At 37.8% G+C, this 21,773-nt stretch overlaps 1 protein-coding gene across 3 annotated transcripts in view; it reads right to left on the reverse strand.

Annotated features, from left to right (window-relative positions):
• The window catches only part of VPS45 (vacuolar protein sorting 45 homolog), a 67,122-nt gene extending 56,988 nt beyond the window's left edge, over nt 1-10,134 (reverse strand). Inside the window, exons 1-7 of one of the 3 annotated variants that reach the window (XM_040461226.1) lie at nt 9,938-10,131; nt 9,165-9,299; nt 6,192-6,252; nt 3,179-3,258; nt 1,575-1,643; nt 1,320-1,457; nt 778-888 (exon numbers count right to left, since the gene is read on the reverse strand). In XM_040461226.1, coding sequence (XP_040317160.1) covers nt 778-888; nt 1,320-1,457; nt 1,575-1,643; nt 3,179-3,258; nt 6,192-6,252; nt 9,165-9,299; nt 9,938-10,030 — 687 coding nt within the window. In that variant the 5' untranslated portion in view covers nt 10,031-10,131. Of the gene's footprint in view, nt 1-777; nt 889-1,319; nt 1,458-1,574; nt 1,644-3,178; nt 3,259-6,191; nt 6,253-9,164; nt 9,300-9,937 lie in introns of all 3 variants that reach the window. The other 2 variants (XM_040461228.1, XM_040461227.1) reach the window with 2 other exon arrangements.
• Between the last annotated feature and the right edge of the window lie 11,639 nt (nt 10,135-21,773).

A 21,773-nucleotide genomic window follows, 5' to 3' on the forward strand; every position in this document is an offset into this window, starting at 1 on the left:
TAAAATGATAAATATGCCTGGAAGGCTATGGTCCAATGCCATTTTTGCTGACCATAAGCAGGGTCTCCAGAACCAGAGGGAGCATACAGCTCTTCTTAAAACTGAAGGTGTTTATGCTCAGAATGAAACTGAATTCTATCTAGGCAAGAGATGTACTTATGTGTACCAAGAAAAGAACAACACAGTGACTCCTGGTGGCGAAACGAAGAAAACCAGAGTAATCTAGGAAAAGGTAGCTCCTATTCAAGGAAACAGCAGCATGGTTCATGTCAATTCCAAAGCAACCTACCTGCTAAGGCCATTGGACACAGAATCCATGTGATTCTGTATCCTCAAGGACTTAAACTTACTGAAAAGTAAATAAATAAAAGTGTATATCTGTTTTCTTATAAAAAAGGAAAATAAGAAATAAGAGTGAGGAATCAAGTAGATGACTATTTCAGTAATCTTATAAAAGATTAAGGGTTTATGACAAGGTGACAGCAGTATGAATGGGAAATTGCAGACAGACACTGGAAAAGTAGAATCTACAGAACCTAGAAGTTGCCTTGATTAGAGGTGAAGGTGGTGGTAGAAAGGGACAGAAAGGATAAAGCAGAAGAAAGAATCGAAGATGACCGTGGTTGATACCAAAATTATAGGAAATACAAGGCAAAAAAAAGAAAAGCTGAAAATAAGGAGGAGAATACATGGATGACATTGTTCATTTCCACATTGGCATTTTGATGAATACCACATGAAATTGTACTTGTATTATGCTAATAAAGGGTTCTGCACCTGGTTTAGCAATGGGGTGATGGCATCATCGCAACGATCTAAAATAAGCAGCAACGGAGGAACCTCAGTCCGCCGGAATTCAAACAGTTCATATTCTTTAGTTATTACTTGCTGTGGATGAGACAGAAAGATGATTTGGTCAACCAATTAGTTACAGACAGAGATGATATAAACATAAAATTAATATATAAAATACACATTTAACAACAGTTCTTTGCATCTTCATAGGCTTTCCAGAAAAGGATTCAAAAGCTTGACAACGTCTGGTAGCGTCCTGTTTATGAGGTTAGTATTTAAAACTCTATTTTACCAATGGCTTAACTGGATCAAAATAGGTTAAATAGCTTGCAAATTTTTTTTGAGTTAAGCCTAAGAATCTCAGCTCTAATTTGTTGCTTTTGGTTTTTTATTACAAATATCTACCTCTTTGCCAGTAAACCTAACATATCACCTCATTGGTTATAGATAAACTATTCCTATAGTTTCTGAAATATGATAAGGAAATGAATGGTCTTTGGAACTGGGGATAGAAAAAGCCATACCTTAACACATTCTGCAAGTCTCTTTGCTGACTCTGATGAAAGCTGATAACGAATCATGGGACACTTCTTCAGAGATAGAAGGAGAGCCGTCAGTCCTTGAGTTGTTCTGGATAGCTGGGCTGGATCCCAATTTCGACCCTTTTTGTTAAAAATATATTATCAGAGAAAATATTTGAATTTTTTCTTACAAGTCCAATTACTTGCTGAATTAACTCCCACCTGATAAACTTATTTTTTTATCCTTTCATTCCATACCTGGCAGCAACCCAAAATATTCAGGGAAAACAAATGTGGATTCACAGCAATGTAATCACCATAAAATTCCTGCAAAGGAAGCACAAGATCAGTCATTTGTTTCATAAATTCCAACTGATGATAAAGTAACATTTTCATATGTAATATAATACTATGTGATATAATAAAATTTGAGCAAATGCAGGGGGAGCAATGTGGGGGAATAAAATAATTATAAAATAGTAGCAATAATAATAAATCTTTTAAAAAACAAAAAACAAAGTTGTAGAAGTATAAATATTACATTTCTGGAGACTTCTGTGCACATTTATCAATTAGTAAAATTAAGACACTGCTATAGGATATACAATGTCACACACAGATGAAAAAGAACTTTGCTGTTCAGTGTATTCTTTTTTTTTTTTTTTTAATCCAGTGTATTCTCATGAGGCAGAACATGATTTAAAATAGGTCATTCTTGGGGCTCCTGGGTGGCTGAGTCGGTTGAGTGTCCGACTTTGGCTCACGTCATGATCTCACGGCTCGTGGGTTCGAGACCCGTGTTGGGCTCTGTGCTGGCAGCTTGGAGCCTGGAGCTTGCTTCGGATTCTTTGTCTCCCTCTCTGTCTGCCCCTAACCCACTCGCATCCTGTTTCCCTCTCTCTCAAAGATAAATAAACATTAAAAAAAATTTTTTTTAATAAAAAAATAAAAATAAAATAGGTCATTCTTTTTCATTCCTTTACCACCTAGCACATCCTTCTGAAAATCCAAAACTCATTTATTTGCTGCCCTATTCTTTGTTTAGGTGATAAATGTATTCAAACATTTGTGATAAATGTATCCAAGAACACTAAAGCGTTTAAGTAAAAGGTAACATGGTATGTTCTAATGCCACGTATTCTATACCATGCAGAATAAATATTTAGAAGTTACCAAGTTTTAACCTAATGACAAAAGTATGCTTTTTACCTCCCAGACAGAGCAAGATAATCACAAACAGAACTTTAACAAACCTCACTCACATCCTTTACTTTCTATTCTTTTCCAATCAGACACAGCCCTGTAGATGAACATTCTTATAACGTGGTTCATAAAACTAGAAGATATATCTGACCCTGTCCCCAACCCTATGAAACCCTCCTTATCCATGCAATAGGATCCAATACCAGTGCAATCTCCTTATTTGCACTGATTCCTCTAATTTTGTTTTCCCTCAATTTGATATCTCTTACAAACTTTCTAAATATGAGAATAGTTTGATGCAATGCACATTTATTGTGTCTGATCAACAGCCTCCCTTGAGACAGCACTTTTCTTATTTTAGATGCAAATCTTTAAAAAGGGCCAATATGGGGTGCCTGGGTGGCGCAGTCGGTTGAGCGTCCGACTTCAGCCAGGTCACGATCTCGCGGTCCGGGAGTTCGAGCCCCGCGTCAGGCTCTGGGCTGATGGCTCAGAGCCTGGAGCCTGTTTCCAATTCTGTGTCTCCCTCTCTCTCTGCCCCTCCCCTGTTCATGCTGTGTCTCTCTCTGTCCCAAAAATAAATAAATGTTGAAAAAAAAATTAAAAAAAAAAAAAAAGGGCCAATAACAAGAGATGTGTTAGAGGACCAATACGTTTACCTGAACCTCAGCCACGACTTCCTGTTCATCAGCTTCAGCTAATGACTTCACATCACTCTTGCTGATCACATTACTGAAATCTGAAACAGACATATGAGTTGTGGCTGATTCAAAGGAGATCACCTCTGCTGCAATTAGACGTAAATGGGCTTGACAGTTAAAGCCTAATGACTAAGTGAAGTTTGGTATACATTGTGGTATATGTCAAAGTCAACCACCTTCAAATTGAAATGAGTAGCACAAATATGTTTAAATCCATAAGTCCATAATAATACTTAAAAAAAAAAAAAGACCACTATGTAGGCATTGGAGGATAGCAGGAAGCAAGTCCTTAATATTGAAAATAACAAATAATGGAAAGAAGTGCGTCTTCTTCCCTCAAATACAAACTGTACCACCAGAGAGAAAGACGAGGGGAAATTCCTCTTTATGGAAATATTCCAACTAAAAAACAAAGAAAAAATGATAATGATAGAATTAAAACATCATCATTTTTATCAACCACTAATGAATCAATGATGGACCTGGGCACTGAGCACCAACTGCCGCTGATATCACAGTAAGAGATAACCATCGAAAGCACACAACACTGACTATCAAATATTCTTGCCAAAAAGAAATCAAATCTAAACCTAATTAAGCCTCTATATCCAGGTACCAATTTACAAAACTGGAGGATAGAGGAATATTTTAAACTGCAAAGAATTTGTTAAACCACCCCATGGGGATACAATCGCCAAGATGCAGGCTGTCAGAAACTTTAACAGAACAATGTAGTTTCTTCAATAATAAATTGCCGGGGGGGGGGTGGGTGGGGGGGTGGGAAGAGGCGGGGAGAGAGACAGAGAGAGAGAGAGAGAGAGAGAGAGAGATAAAGAGGAAGAGAGAGAACATCTAAAGAAGATTAAAGAAACTGAAACAACATATCAACCAATAGATATGTGTGGATCTTACTATGATCCTAATTCAAATACAAAAACAGTGGGGGAAAAATAAGAGAGTTTGAAATTTGAACAATGAATGAGTATTTGAAAACAGGAATCATTTGTCATTATTGGGAATAATAATGGTATCTTTAAAAATGAGTCCTTATCTTTTAGAGATGCACACTGAAATATTTAGGGATGACATATGTCTTATATCTCCTTCAAAATACCATTGGTGTGGAAGTAGGTGGCAGCACCATAGCTAAAACAAGACAGGCTGTGGCAAAGCAATGTTTGAAACTGGGGGATGGGTACACTGGAATTTATTATATTATTGTCTACTTCTGTATATAGTTGAAAACTTCCATAATAGAAATAGTTTTTATTTAAATAAAGGAAGGGAGGAGCCTATCATACAAGATGTTTAGTAGACATAAAAATGCAAAAATGAAATTATAAAAAAATGAGATGAGGGGTGGCTGGGTGGCTCCATCAGTTAAGCATCCAACTCTTGGGTTTTGGCTCAGGTCATGATCTCATAGTTTGTGAGTTCAAGCCCTGCATCGGGTTCTGTGCTGACAGCGAGGAGACTGCTTGGGATTCCCTCTCTGCCTCTCTCTGTCCCTCCCTCACTCATGTTCTTTCTCTCAAAATAAAAAAAGAACGAGGAGACTAGGCAGTAGATTTATTATTGGTTATTAGTCTTAACTGCTGTATCAAAGAACTCTTTAGAGGAAAAGGGAGCCTTTCATCTTGTGACCTACTCAATTTTTAACTGAGAGACATGACAAGAGTGACTCCATTAGGTGTCTGCTTAAATTCAGCAATACAGGGAATCTCTCTCATATACATATATATGTCATTGAGTACAAGTTTCTACACTTTCCTAAGTATCTGGCTTATAGTCACTCTAGAAAACATTTAGCAGTTTCTCTTTTTTTAATTTCTTTTTAATTTTTATTTTTAAATTTCTTTTTTATTTTACTTATTTATTTTTAGTGTTTATTTATTGTTGAGACAGAGAGAGACAGAGCATGAGCCGGGAAGGGGCAGAGAGAGAGGGAGACACAGAATCTGAAGCAGGCTCCAGGCTCTGAGCTGTCAGCACAGAGCCTGATGCAGGGCTCAAACCCATGAACCCGTGAGATCGTGACCTGAGCCAAAGTCAGATGCTTAACCCACTGACCTACCCAGGTGCCCCACAAATATTAATTTTTGGTACCATTATTTATTGTTGCATATTGTTGCATATCGTTACATAGAAAGTATGTATATCTTAGAGTATAATCTAAACCCTAAAAAGCCTTCAAGCAAGCTTTAAAATTTCTCAAATGTCCTACATACTGAGAATTAAGTTTTGTCTTTGTTTTGGAAATGGCACCAGATAAACTATACCTACTAATCCTATAAGGATCAATAATGACATCTAGAGGAGAATGGATGTAACTTCTAAAGCAGAATGTATTACATAAAAAAATAAAAAATCATATAAAATGTATATAACTGCAAACCTAATTTATTTCCACGACTGTACCCTCCCCAAACTCCCCCCCACAAATTATGTACATAAGAGGTATCTACTGAATAACTTGTTCTTTCAACCATTACATAAAGTAGCAAGAAGTGTTATGCTTTCATCTGGTATGTAAAATAAATCTTTGCTTTTCCAACACACTCAAGTATATCCTCCCTCCAAGTAATTCAGCTTCTGTGCCTCAGTTCATGAAAGTACAAAATAGGGAATAAGTGTACCCTTTCTTCTTCTTCTTCTTTTTTTTTTTTTTTTTTTTTTTGCAGAGGTGGGATGTGAAATTTGGCTACTTACAACTTTTGCCTTGCAAAGAATCTTGAAAGGCAAAGGAAAACTTAAAAAATAATTTTACCTAATCAATGATGAAAAAAGTCACGCTCAGCTTTCTAAAATAGAATGTTAGCCATAAGACTTTTAATACTTTGAAAGGACATTAAAAAAATCAGACTTATATAGAGATGGATTCACTTAACTTATTGATGATATGAAGCACCTAACAGGAAAAAACTATCTAGGATACAGTTACATGATTGAATAGGTGAAATAATATACTTACAAATAAAATATATACTGTATTTTGGTCTCCGGAGCTCTTGAATCAGATAATCCACATTCTCCTAGAAAGGAAAAAATAAATAAACAAATAATATATGAGGAGAACTCATATATTTAAGTAAAAAATTAATAAATATCATCCATTGATTTATTTTAGTATCTAGTGAAAATCTGTGTGCTGAGGTCTAGATTAAGTGTTTGTATATTGCAGGGGTGAGGGCTGGCAGTGAAAAAGAGATACGTTAAGTATTCAGGAATCAACTATAACATTAACTAGCTGTATTACCTTGGCCAAATTAAGATTTAAAAATATTAAAAACACAGGGATGCCTGGGTAGCTCAGTCGGTTAAGCATCCAACTTCAGCTCAGGTCATGATCTCACAGTTTGTGAGTTTGAACCTTGCATCAGGCTCTCTGCCCTCAGCACAGAGCCCGCTTTGGATCCTCTGTCTCCCTCTCTCTCTACCCCTCCCCTGCTCGCGTTCTGTCTCCCAAAAATAAATAAAACATTAAAAAAATATTAAAAACACAAATGTGGAACTACAACATAAAATTGATAGTAATTCTGCAAATTTGCCTCAGGCTGCTGGCCTGTAAATTATTCATCCAATAAAAATTCTTAAAAAAAATTTTTTTAATGTTTATTTTTGAGAGACAGAGACAGAGACAGAGCATGAGCAGGGGAGGGGTAGACAGAGAGAGAGGGAGACCCAGAATCTAAAAGCAGACTCCAGGCTCTGAGGTGTCAGCACAAAGTCCGACACGGGGCTCAAACCCACAAGCTGTGAGATCATGACCTGAGCTGAAGTCAGGACGTTCAACTTACTAAGCCACCAGGCGCCCCCTAATCAAAATTCTTATATAGACTATCAAAATGTAGCTAATTCTTTAAAAACCAACATTCAAGAGAAAATATACTTAATTGTATTACTTTGGCTTTTAACTTATTGGGACCTAAGATTGTACAACTGTAATGTTTGTGAAGTATTTGCACACAGTAGGCTAAGACTACTATTTAAAAATAAATATGAAATCTAGAAGTAAACATAAGAATTCCAATTACTTAAGATCATAATGCAGGTTTTTAATCTATTGTCGATAGAAATTTAACTATTAACAAGTTAAATTTCAATATGAATTTAGTCCCCAATCTAGACATGATATAAAATAGTATTGAATGTTTAAAAAATCACACATTTCTTTAAAGAATTAAAAATAAAGTAAGCAATGCACATTACTTGTTAAATGGGAAAAAGGTTTTTAAAATTGTCGTTTAGATTAAAAAATACATTGAAAGTTAACTCTATAATTTTAAGGATAAATCATTTTTAGTTTGAGAGAGTATATATATATATATAGCTGTGAAAGAGGTTTTCTCACGAAAAATCTTAGGAAATGGACTAGATGATCTCTAAGATCCCTCTCAGCACCAAAATTTCAAAAGACCTACAAATGTGAAACAACTAGAAATGACTATAATACAGTATTAAAGCATTCATTCATTCAGGAACTGTTTATTGAGGTCCACTATGTAGCAGGCACTGGAGACATAGCAGTGTGAAAAAACAGATATCACCTCTGTTCTCATGGAGCTTACTGCTGGTAGGTAAGACAGATATTAATCACACAAACCATATGAAACTTAGACTATGACAAGCAATAGGGAGAAGATGGTGCTGTAACTGCTTGTAAGAGGGGGGTTTGGCTTGGTCAGCAAAACCAGGGAAGACTTTCTGGAAGAAGTGAGTAAGATCCAGGTTGAAAGAAGAGTCTGTTCAAAAGTCCTGTGGCATGACAGAATAAAGTGAACTGAAAGATTAATGTATCTAAGAGCAAAAGGGGGAGTGGTTTGAAATGAGGCTGTACAAATGACAGGAACTAGACCATACAGAACCACAATTAAGGAGTTTTGTGTTTAGCATAAAAACAATGAAAAGTCATTCAAGGATTTCAAGTGGGGATGACATGAGCAGATTTGTATTTCAGAAAGTACATAATATACAAGCATGGTAAAACAGCTCATTGGAGTTGGCGAACATGAATATAAAGAAAATATACAGGGGCGCCTGGATGGCTCAGTCAGTGAAGTGTTTGACTTCAGCTCAGGTCATGATCTCACAGTTCGTGAGTTCAAGCTCCGCGTCAGACTCTGTGCTGACAGCTTGGAGCCTGGAGCCTCCTTCAGATTCTATGTCTCCCTCTCTCTCTGCCCCTCCCCTGCTCACACTCTCTCTCTCTGACTCTCTCTCTCAAAAATAAATATTGAAAAAAAAAAAGGGAAATATACAAAATAAGCCTGGAATAGTACAGGATTTTTACAGGAGGACTCAAGCTAGATTTATATGATGATGAATGAAGATGGACAGAAGGCTAAAGAACAAATGGAGAATTAGGGGAGGGGAACAAATAGAGAACAGGAATGAGCATGTAGAGGGATGATAAAAAGGCCTAGTTGGCCGTAGTGGAGGAGCAGAGATTGGACACAGGAGGCTGTATACATAAGGGCAGACCAAACCAGCTAAAGGAGGATTTCAAGGACGGAGCTACTAGATATTGATTTAATCATGGAAGTAAAAGTGAGCCATTATATGTTCCTGTGCATAGAGGCAAATAAAATGATACAGACTCAAGATACTGGTGTAGGTATATAAGCGTGCAAGATTAAGTGGCAATGGTGTTCAGTGTAATAGGTATGGAGGTTAATCCAGGAATTAATCCAGGAAGTGATGTGCGTCTCTGGCAGGATAGTGGCTCTGGAAGTGTCTGAGAACCTAAAAGGCATCTTGGAGGAAAAACGGGCTATAAGGAGTGAACTGAGATGTGGAAAGGAGAAAAGTCAAGGTTATAACTCTGATGAAGCCGGTTAAATATGATGCCACAAATGACGATAATACAAATTTATTTTGCCTTCTTAATGCTTTCAGATCATAGTGTTCTGTATTTAGGCAGATGACAGCTCAGTTTATGTAGTACCTTCGTAGGTCGAAGAAAACAAATTGCTTTCAGATGTTTCATGATCTCTCGATTTTGAGAATCAATGCGTTCAAAAAGGTACACTTCTTTCTGAAGAATCTCTGATTGTGTGTATACCATACTCACAATGCCAGTCTGTGAAGAAAAAGAATCAACTAATATTATGCTAGTTAGAAATAATATAAACAAGCAACAATACTTAAGACTTAAACAATTATTTTTCATTAATACTTAGCTGGATAACTTAAATACTAACATATGTAATAACACTTACTGAGCATCCAAAACATATAGGTAAGGTACCAGGATGAACAACATATTCTCTCTGAACACAATCCATACATTTCCAAAACAAAAAATTTTCCCCATCACCTTAGAGAGTTTTTTAGAAAAATAATTCTGCGACCAACAAATAATAACCTGTCATCTCAGCTTGAGCACTAATAGCTTTATTTTAAAAACACAACGCTGAGTGGAAATAAAAGTCTTCCAAGTGCTCTGTCTCACATATTATTTCTTGCCAGAGACATTTAGAAAAGGATTCCTGACTCCAATAAATTGTTCCGGGTTACAAGAAGAAATCTCTGGTAGTAGATGGTAGAGCCATTTAGACCGAAAACCTACTAGACAAGCTTTATACCACCTTTCAGTTCCATCCAGAACTGACCCTCGTTTCAAAACCTTTCATAAATACTAAATCCTACAGCGGAGTGGGAGTAGCTATCGTAAGGGAGGGAGGGTTCCCTCACAAATACTGAGCAAAGCAAACTCACCGTCTCTTTATCCATGAGAAGTACTTTCATACCCGGTCCGCTGTCCTCTATCATTTTGGAAACGTACTGCTTCACAGCAAAAACCACGTTCATGGTAGCGAATTGACAGGTTAGCCCCACAGCCCTTCCCGCCCCCTTTTTTCTGGCTAAACTAACCCCCGGCCTTTTGGCCGGGTCTCGGTGGCTTCCTCCCCGCCCGGCTTCGGCTTCCGGAAGTCCGGGCAACGGCGGTGCTGGGAGTTGTAGTTCCGCTGCGCGGCGCGGGCGATGCAACCTCCCGGCGGAACGGAAAAATCCCGCTGAGACCCCTGGGCTGCGACGCTCGGCAGTGATTCGCCGCCACCCACCGCCAGCCTAGAGGTGTGTGAGGCCTGGACTCGGACCTGCCGGCCGTGGTTCCAGGGTGCCCCGGCTGCGGCCGCAAGCCTCTCTTGCTGGCTTGGGGAGAGGGTAGCCCCTCGCGTGGTGGAGGAACTTGGCGTAAGGCTGGCTTGGAGGCAAGAACAGCGGAGTGTGGCCGTGGTCGCCGTTTGCCACGAATATTTTCCTGGGGGCAGTGAAGGATTAAGGGAAGAGAGATGGCGTAATGCGCCCGGCCGATCGGGAAGGTTTGCAAAGTAATGGCCGAAGTTCGTCCTCCCCGGCTTCACCGTGTCTTTAACAAGACGAGGACAGCACTCTAGCAAAGTGAGGCCCGACTTGGTTTTCCGAAGAGTGAGGAGCACGTGAAATTGAATATTTGTTGAATGAAGGAACAAAAGGAATGCCCTTGAGGGATGTTTTAGGACAGGCCTCAGATCCTCCCGGAGGGCCTGGAGCTGAGTCGGCCGCGGGGACTGGCAGCACGGGCGAGCGACCCCAGGTTCGGCACCCTGGGGGATTGGACTCTGCGTGCTCCTGCTCGAGCGGGGAGTGAGGGACCTGTGACGCTGACACTGCGGGCAGGAGCCTAGTTAACAGTCAGAAATGGGTAGGGGGTACGTATGCACTAGGGCTACAGCAAAGTGGCGTGGGGATTGTAAGGGAAAACACATTTTGATTTAAGAAACAAAAACTTAGCAGCAAAATGAATCTTAAAGCCATCAACTTCTAAACGTCTGCAATTGTGTTTATACTCCAAAGGTCTTCTCTTTATCATGCCATTTCTCGAAAAGGAGGGAAAATGTTAGTTCTCCCCCCGCACCTTTACGTTGGGGAATTGAAAAATCAGGAAGATAATAAGAAACAAGAATCTACAACTATAATTGCTTCTCAATATTTCCATTAAAATAATGACCATTGTTGGGGTCTGTTTAATCAATAGTTTCAACATTACCAAATCAATCATTTCTTTCGTTATATTTTAAGAAGGATTCAATTACAACTAGACCCAGAGCACGTTAACATTAATCTGGCTATTAAGATTACTTTATAAAACTTTATATCGGATAATCAAATCCTTTCAGGGAGATGGGAAGCCACTTGAAATATCCTAGATGTTTGTCACTTCTGAAATTGTGAAGAATGTGTCTTATTTTCTTTTCAACTTTTCTACCGTGTAAATAAAACTTCCCATTGGGCTTTTATCCATTTTTTAGTTATGTTTTGAAAGAAAAGTTAAAATGAAAATGTGAACTTTAAAGGGATACAAATGAGAAAAACCTAACATATGAAAATTCTATTTATTAATTTAAAATATTACTTAAAAACTTAAATACATTAAATATTTAAAATACATTACAATTTAAAATATAGAAAACAGTGAACCAGTGAAACACCTGCAAATCTTGTAAGTTAATCAGTGTTTGAAAATTCACCACTTTCCTGTGTCCCTTGGTTTTTGTTTTTTCTTACCTATAATTTAGACTTCAGTATAAGATTGTTTTCCATTTTATACATTTTTTTTAGAAGAAACAAGGAAAGTCTTGTCTATGAAATTTGTGCTTTATTAGGCAGTAGTCAATCTGGAGGCAATACAGGGCAAGAAACTGCATTCTTTATTTATAGTTGGACAATTCTAACATTTTAAAGGAGATGGAAAATGCCTATTTTGACAAGGCTTAGCAATTCATTCCATTGCCCAGGAAGTTCCATGATATCAGTGGCACTGTTATTTTGTACATTGATAAGATATGGAATGTAAACATTTTGTACCAAAGTTGTGATGTATTTAAAGGATGCTGTGATAGTCCTAAAGTTTGAGAGCCTATTCCCTTTCTGAAGAAAACTACAAAAGCCATTTTAAATGTCTCCAGATTAAGAACTTTGTATCTCTCTCTAAAATTAGGACTGGTTGGGGCGCCTGGGTGGCGCAGTCGGTTAAGCGTCCGACTTCAGCCAGGTCACGATCTCGCGGTCCGTGAGTTCGAGCCCCGCGTCAGGCTCTGGGCTGATGGCTCAGAGCCTGGAGCCTGTTTCCGATTCTGTGTCTTCCTCTCTCTCTGCCCCTCCCCTGTTCATGCTCTGTCTCTCTCTGTCCCAAAAATAAATAAACATTGAAAAAAAAATTTAAAATTAGGACTGGCACCAATGATAAAGTCCAAACTCTTGCTTTGAGACTCATCCAGGATATACCCAGAGTAATTTGTTTGGTTGTAGGCAAGACACAGCAAATTCAGAAGCCAATATGAAGTGCCTTACTTATTTCTTTGTTTAAATTTACAGTGTAAGTAAACTGTAATAACAAATATTTTCAATAATAAAGGCTTCTCAATTAAAAAATCATGACATTCTTCAATTATGATTGCATTAATTATAAAAGTTTCTAATGTGATTACTTAAAAGTTACTTTTGCTTAGGTCCAAGAAATCAATGCTTTAAGGGTACAAAACAGGAAGTTAAAAAATACTGTATTTACATTTGTACATTTTGTGTAGACTTGTAAATATGTGTGTAAGTGAAATAAACAGGAATGATTACCTGAATAATTACATGTGCTCCAACTTTCTACAAAGTGTAATGTAATGTAATAATAAAATAATATAGAGGTTTAACTACCCATTTGATATTTAATTAAAATCATGTTTTTCCTGCAGAAGAACTCAAAGTTTGATATAAGACAAAGGATATGTAAATAAGCTTCAGTATAATTATAATTAATTGTATGGCTAACTCTTAGTTATCTTAGATTACTAATTATCTACTATTGTTCTTTGTTGCTGTGTGTTAACATTTCCCCAACAAGCCCTGGATAGGAGAGAAGTAAAGATGAAATTCAGTGAGACTTAGGTATTAGATTTCCTACTTGTTAGCAATTGAAAAAGTATTTGGAGAAAGAATGACAGTATTGCCCAGTGTCAGACAACTAGTCCCTGTGCAGTGTTCTTTAACCTCTAACCATCTTCTCATCTGATAAATGGTAATGATTTACTTTAGGAAATTGTGAGAACTTAATGAAATAATGTGCAGAAAAAAAGTGTCTGGTACATACTAAATGCTCAGTAAGTATCAGCTTTAATTATTTGAAATCAAAAGGTAAACATACCTTTTAGCTTATTTTTTTACATAAGATGTATTTTATTCCCCTTTGACAAGAAAATTTTTAAATGTGGTCAGTTTCAGAATTTGTAAATGACAGCTTCCAAATATAATTTCCATAATAAGTTTATCTTGCATTATCATAAAGTAATAGAAGTGTTGATGGGAAGAATTGGGCTGCTCTTTCATAATTTGTAAACCATACAATTTTCACAGAGAGAAAACTTAGGAAAAATATGCTTCAAGTTACTTAGTGATTACCCCACTTCAAATCAAACAGCATTTGTTAAGTTTTTGTCACAGTTGGTAGTTTAGTACTGAACTTTATGGCAGCAAAAACATTGAATTGCTTTAAATCATTAAGTAAAAATTATGTGCACGGAGAGTCCTGTCTGCACATTGAGTAGTTTGCATGGTTTCACCTTTCTGATGGTGATGTTAACTTTGATCACTTGGTTAGTGGTCTCTGCTGGGTTTCTCCACTGTAAAATTATTTTTCTCCTTGTAATTAATAAATATGTGGAAATAGATAAAGGGAATTAAGAGGTAAAAACTTCCAGTTATAAATAAGTCATGGAGATGAAAAGTACAGCATAAAGAATATAGTTCATAATAACGTAATCGTGTACGGTGACAGATGGTGACGACACATCATTATGAGCATTAGTAATGTAGAGAATTGTCGAATCAATATGTTGTACACCTGAAACTAATATAACATTGTATGTCAGTTATGCTTCGATGAAAAAAATCTAGGGGTGCCTGAGTGGCTCAGTCAATTAAGCGTCCAACTTTGGCTCAGGTCATGATCTATCTCAGCTGGTGAGATCGAGCCCCGAGCCCCTGTCAGGCTCCCGCTCTCAGCGCTCTCAGCGTAAAGCCTGCTTCAAATCCCCCCCTCTCTCTGCCCCTCCCCTGCTTGCTCTCTCTCAAAGATAAATAAATAAATAAACATAAGTAAATAAATAAATACCTGCGGTTTTAAGCAGACTTCTTAGAAATTCAAATTCAAAATAAAGTCTTTTCATTATCTTTTTATGTTATTTTTTAAATTTTATTTTTTTATTTTATAAAATACGTAAACCTTACATTTCCCCCCAAACTCCTCTTCCTGCCTTCCAAATGTTCTGTCTTCAGGCAAAAAATAAAGTCTTTTTAAAAACATCTATACTTGAAGCAAAAATAAAAATATATGGAGAGATGTCATGATGTGTTGCAAGTGTCCCATTTCTCCTCATACTTGTCATACCTGCTTATTTTAACTGGAATCCATGGACAGTTCTTGCCTGCAAACATTGGTGTTTACCTGATGGTAATTACTTTCCTCATTTCTTCTACGGTTATTGTTTGGAATTCTGTAAAAAAGAGCTATACTCCCCCCCTCCATTTATTTATTCAATCACTTATTTATGTCAGACTCATGGATATTTAAGAAAATGACTTTTTTTAAAATTTACATCCAAGTTAGCATATAGTGAAACAATGATTTCAGGAGTAGATTGCTTAATGCCCCTTACCCATTTGGCTCATCCCCCCTCCCACAACCCCTCCAGTAACCCTCTGTTTGTTCTCCATATTTAAGAGTCTCTTATGTTTTGTCCCCCTCCCCGTTTTTGTTTTTGTTTTTTAATGTTTATTTATTTTTGAGACAGAGAGAGACAGAGCATGAACGGGGGAGGGTCAGAGAGAAAGGGAGACACAGAATCCGAAACAGGCTCCAGGCTCTGAGCTGTCAGCACAGAGCTCAACGTGGGGCTTGAACTCACTGACCGCGAGATCATGACCTGAGCCGACGACGGATGCTTAACAGACAGCCACCCAGGCGCCCCTCCCCCTTCCTGTTTTTATATTATTTTTGCTTCCCTTCCCTTGTGTTCATCTGCTCTGCATCTTAAAGTCCTCATATGAGTGAAATCATATATTTGTCTTTCTCTGACTAATTTCGCTTAGCATAATACCCTCTAGTTCCATCCACATAGTTGCAAATGGAGAAAATTACTTTTAAGTAATAGGAAGGATATATAGAACTTGAGAGTGCAGGCTCTGGAATTGGACAACCTGGACTCGATTCTGCTGAACACTAGTTGCAGGACTCTGGCAAGTTACATAGCCCTTCCAGGACTCAGTTTCTTCATTCGTAGACAGGAGAAGGTAATACCTACCTTAGGTTGGAGTGAGCATGAAGTGAGTTAATACGTGCAGTTGTTAGCCTAACTTTAGTTACTTTTTCCTAGCAAATATTTTGCACTGTGTTTACTGTTTATAAATTTCCCCACCTACAAACTGAATATAAAAATACTTGACACACAGATGGTAACCATGCTTGTGGTGAGCATAGTGTAAGGTACAGACTTGTTGAATCACTGTGTCGTATACCTGTCAACGATGCTTCAATTTAAAAAAAAGGGAGAACACCAGAGAAGGAAGAAATGAAGGTGAAATAGCAATAAACAAACAAATACATTGTCATGTGCTTGCTCTCCTGAGATATTATTAAAATTCACAAAACGAATTTAAAAGTGTACTGTTAAGAAGGTGCATAATAAGTTCTTATTTTAAAAAATGATTGAGCCAGAATATTGTAGGGTCTCTTTTATAATCATGATTCTGTTCTTGGATTACAGTGGTTAGAAATGTAAATGACCAGGGGTGCTTGGGTGGCTCAGTCAGTTAAGCAGCCTGACTTCGGCTCAGGTCATGATCTCACACTCTGTGAGTTTGAGCCCGCATCAGGCTCTGTGCTGACAACACAGAGCCTGGAGTCTGCTTTGGATTCTGTGTCTTCCTCTCTCTCTGCCCCTCTCGCACTCATGCTCTCTCTCTTGCTCTCAAAAATAAATAAACATAAAAAATTAAAAAAAAAAGTAAATGACCATGAAATGTGATGAAATTATTAAAAAAAATTTTTTTTTAACATTTATTCATTTTTGAGAGACAGAGCTTGCACAGGGGAGGGGCAGAGAGAGAGGGAGACACAGGATCAGAAGCAGGCTCCAGGCTCTGAGTTGTCAGCCTAGAGCCCGGCGTGAGGCTCAAACCCATGAACTGGGGGATGATGACTTGAGCCAAAGTCAGCCGCTTAACCAACTGAGCCACCCAGATGCCCCGAAATCATTTTCAACATTTTAGATGTTTCAAGACAATAAGCAAGCCATGTGAAGTAAATACCAGAAAATGCATGTTCTTATAAATCCTTAAATTTCATTAGTGGTAAAGGAATTTTAATTATATTTTTTATATTGAAATAATTCCTTTAGAGATGGCTCATTATTGACTTGATCAAGCATTTGATTAGGATTACTTGTTTTTCTTCACTAGAAAGAATATTTGATATTGAAAAAATAAGATAAAAAATATTTTGTTTGCACATCTTTCTATTAGAAACAAATGAAATTTAATGTAGGAGGTTGTTCAAGATTTATTTTTTTTTAATGTTTATTTTTGAGAGAGAGAGAGAGAGAGACAGAGCGTGAGTGGGGGAGGGGGAGACACACACACACACACACACACACACACACACACACACAGAATCTGAAGCAGGCTCCAGGCTCTGAGCTGTCTGCACGGATCCAGGCTTGGGTCTCGAACTCAGGAACTGCGAGATCATGACCTGAGCTGAAGTTGTACACTTAACTGACTGAGCCACCAAGGTGCCCCAAGATGTCTCTTAATAATATTAATAAATAAAAGCAAACATCTTTGTGCTTTTACTATGTGCCGAGACCTTTACAAATATCTCAGTCAATTTTTGCAATTTTCCTTTGAGGTATTGTCTAGATATTACAGATAAACTGAGGTTCAGAGAAGTTAAATAACTTTTCTAAGGTGACACAGCAGCAAATTGAAAGAAATACTTCTTTTTCTGTGGGTATTTTACCATATTTCTTTGTACATGTCCTTTCCGCACATCCTTTTTAGGAAGTGGATTATCATGTCTTCGAGGATAGAGGTTGTTTTTTTCCCATCCTTTTCACCTAGTGCAGTCCTGTGCACAGAAATTACCCAATAAATATTTCATGTTGGTAATACTCATCACTGGACTAACTTCGACAATGGCATGTTAAATAAAGTGTAGAGTTTTACATGGACAGTCCAAACAAAGAGATCAAGGTACTTATCCAGATGATTTATGCCAATAATTTTATTGAATGATACGGAATAAATTCTGGGAAAGATATCATGGGTTTTCTTTTTAAATTCCCAAGTACATTACAAGGATGTAGACTTAAACGTTCTGGCACTCTAATCACAAATGACATGAATTTTGTTTTTTTCTAGCTGCTAGCTGTGATTAAAGAGAATGAACTTCATAAAATTGTTGATTAAGTACTTGAGTAAGCATCAGTTTTCAAAAAGTGTTTAATTTAGCTTTGAATTTTTTCAGTACTCAGACAGAGGGCGCCCTTGGACCACCAAGAAGGTATCAAGAACTAAAGCAGCTTTTTGACCTTGCATGATGGCTCACTAAGTAATGGTTACGTGATTGAAGGAAAATATATTGTTTTGGTCAAAATAGATTACAAAGTGCTTTGGTATTGAGTTCCATCTGGTTTTGGCTTTATATCTTATTGAAAGATTTGCAAACATTTACCGCTTTCCAATTTTTTCATTTCTTAAGGAACTAGACAAAAGTAATTGCTATAGGGTTCAAATCAACAAGCATTCAATTTGGGAGATTTGTTTAATAAATATAAAGTCATATCTAAATTTGAAGGCTGGAAAAGTGATTACAACTTCTCTTCATGTCTGATTGCAACTGACAGTAAATCTGTCAATATGAATATGTATGTGTTAGGCTATGTGCTGAGTACTTTCTGTGCATTATTCTGATAACAACTCAATGACGTAAGTAGTGCTGTTACCCTCTTTTTGAAAATGAGAAAATTGAAGCCTAGAGAGGTTAAGAAGATTTCCATCAAGAAGTGACAAAACTGGAATTTGAACCTGGAGGTTCACCAGCATCCATACTTACAGCCAGAATACTATATTGCAAATGACAGTTTCCCCTATTCATGGCACAAAATATACAACTAATGGTGAAATTGTTTTTTTTCCTTTAATTTCCAGTAATTATTGAAAGAATACAGCAACATCGAGACTCACCATGGTCTAATTTAGGAATAATTTTGGGAAATCAGACTCTTTATTTCCTGGTGATATAGTCATTTAAATTCAGATGCTATAGACTGACTCAATTCCTGGGAACACTCAAGTTTGCCATGATAGAATGCAAAGAACACTGAATTGAGAGCCAGGTAATCTGATGTATAGTATATTTTACTACTAATATCTGGGTGAGCTTCAGAAACTATTTTAGGGGTGCCTGGGTGGCTCAGTCAGTTAAGCATCTGACTTACGCTCTGGTCACGATCTCGCGGTTTGTGGGTTCAAGCCCTGCATCTGGCTCTGTGCTGACAGTGCAGAGCCTGGAGCCTGCTTCGGATTCTGTGTCTTCCTCTCTCTCTTTGCCCCTCCCCTGCTTGCACTCTGTCTCTCAAAATTGAATAGATGTTAAAAAGAAAAAAAAAAAGAAATGATTTTAGCTCATTAGACCTCTGTCTTTCAAATGAGGGGAATCGGCTAGAAAACCTCAGTTCATAAATCTCTGAGTTTTAGATTTTAATGTGGAAATCATCTTCTTTGTTTTATATCTGCATATGGTATATATCTTGTTCAATTTCTGGGAGCAGTATATTCATATAAATCTAATAATGCTATGCATCTGCCTTAGCACTGGTATGGAGCCCCCTACCCCCACCCCCCACGGTGTAAGGCATCTATGGAGGCACTTAGTTCTCAGCACTGGTTACTAGAGGTTTTGTGGAGGGTATTCATTCTTTCAACCAGCACTTATTGAACACCTACTGTGTGCTAGCTATGGAAATATAACATTGAGCAAAACAGACAAATTTCCTTATTTTATGAAGTTTACCATCTTAGGACAATCAGACAAAGAAAATACATAAAATTTATGGTAATTAGATGATGATTCTATAGAGGAAAACAAAATGGCTTTATCCAGATGATAACCTTTTTAAAAAAGAGATGGGGAGTATAGGCATGTGTAAGATTTGTAGTTATACACAGGATGGTCAGAGAATCATTGACTGAAAAGTAGACATCGAGCAAAACCCTGAAGGGGGTGAGAGGAATAACATACGTGGTATCTAAGTGAAGAACCTTCCAAATAAAAGGAGGAGCGGTTGCAAAACCCCTGAGGTGGGAGTGGCCTGTTGGTCAAAGCGCTAAGTGGACAGTGTAGCTGGAGCTGAGGCGTGGGGGGCAAAGTAGATAATGGGGAACAGTGTGTGCAGGACCCTACGGGGAGGGCACTGTTTTTTATTTTGAATGAGCTGTAAGTCACTGGAGAGCTTCACAGAGAGGATTGATGTGGCTGTTGGGTTGGGAATAAACTGCAGAGGGCAAAGGTAAAAAGGGAGACTAGTTAGGAGTATTTACATTAACCCAGGTGAGAGATGGGAGGCCTTAGCCAGGCAGATGGAGAAGGTGGGGGAGGGATTCTAGAGACTGAGGCAGCATTAGCTGAGAGTTTGGATGAAGGATATGTGGCAGGGGAGTCCCAGCAAGATGCCAGGTTTTTAGCCTGAACAACCGGCAGGATGAAGCTGCCATTAACTGAGGAAAAGCAGCCTTTACCCCTTCCAATCCCGCTGTTAGTGCATGACACATATGCCACACACCTAAAATGCTACAATAGCCAAGGTTTAGCTTCTTCCTTTCCCCATCCATCCTGCGCGCTGTAGGAACTAACAATAGGTTGTTTGGACTGGGGAAAAGCGAAGGCTACATCAATATTCAAAGGTTAAACATACTTTGCATGTATTGTTTTTCTGTAATAGGGATGTGCCTTTGTATTTGATTGGTTTTGAAGTTGTTTTTTAAAGTGTATTTATTTATTTATTTATTTAGAGAGCTAGAGGGCAAGCAGGGGAGCAGCAGAGAGGGAGACAGAATGCCAGGCAGGCTCTGCGATGTCAGCACAGAGCCAGATGCAGGGTTTGAACTCTCCAACTGTAAGATCATGACCTGAGCCAAAGTCAAGAGTCAGATGCTCAACCGATTGAGCCACCCAGGCGCCCCTGAAGTTGTTTTCAATGGTTCGATACACTCGGAATAGAACTACAGACATTATTTCCTCTGCTTTATTAAAAATGCTTGTAATGTTAATTATATTACCTTATATTTCTTTGTAATTGATGTTTATACCTTCTGTAGGATAAATATAAAGCCTTTTTGTTCACATTTATATATTCTTGAGGACTTGCTGTAGGATTGCAGGAAGTTTAAAAATTAGCAGTGGAGTGGATTTGTATTATTACTCTGATCTTAATGTTGTAACATACTGATTATGCAAGATATATAATTAGTTTGTTTTTGTTATTTAACATGCAGGACTTAACAACACAAACTGGGGGTGGTATAGGGTACAAGAAGGAAACAAGTAATCACTATCTGATTAAAACATTTAATTCTGATATTAGCCAAATTCTCTATAAAATTCGCAATGCCTTTTTTTCTCCGTTGCCAAAAATCTCCCTCAACCTTGGTATGTGTCTGCTGAATAGTATTTCTAATTTTAAGAGTTTAGTCTAAAAACAAAGTGTAGGCTGTCTGAGTGGCTCACTCGGTTGATTGAGTGTCCAACTCTTGACTGCAGCTCAGGTCATGATTCCAGGGTTGTGGGATTGAGCTCTGTGTTGGTCTCTGTGCTGAGTATGAAGCCTGCTTAAGAGTCTCTCTCTCCTTCTGCCCCTCTCCCCAGCTTGTGCTCTCTCTTTCTCTAAAATAAAAACAAATAAAGTGTTACCTTTTTTTTCAATGAGAATTTGAAATCTGAATCTAAAAATCCTTGTTATCACTGATCCCCTTGGCACTACTAGGTAATTTTTCTGTTAAGGATATTGGCTACAGGGGCGCCTGGGTGGCTAGTCGGTTAAGCTTCCGACTTCAGCTCAGGTCCTGATCTCGAGGTCTGAGAGTTCAAGCCCCGCGTCGGGCTCTGTGCTGATAGCTCAGAGCCTGGAGCCTGCTTCAGATTCTGTGTCTCCCTCTCTGACCCTCCCCTGTTCATGCTCCGTCTCTCTCTGTCTCAAAAATAAATAAACGTTAAAAAAAATTTTTTTAAAGGATATTGGCTACAAAAATACTACATAAATATAGTGATATATAATTTATCTATTTTAATACTGAGTTTCCTCCCCCACCAATTTAAAGGCACACAACTGAAGAACCATTTCACAGGTTAATACATCTTGTCTCTCCTTCACATTTTAAACTCTCATTTTTTCACCTTTATAAAGATGGAAAGAGTAGAGGAGTGATTTTATAGACATTGCAATATTGGGTTGTTATAAATAGT

Source organism: Herpailurus yagouaroundi, unplaced genomic scaffold (assembly GCF_014898765.1).
Source record: "Herpailurus yagouaroundi ecotype Mexico unplaced genomic scaffold, PumYag 254, whole genome shotgun sequence".
NCBI lineage: Eukaryota > Metazoa > Chordata > Mammalia > Carnivora > Felidae > Herpailurus > Herpailurus yagouaroundi.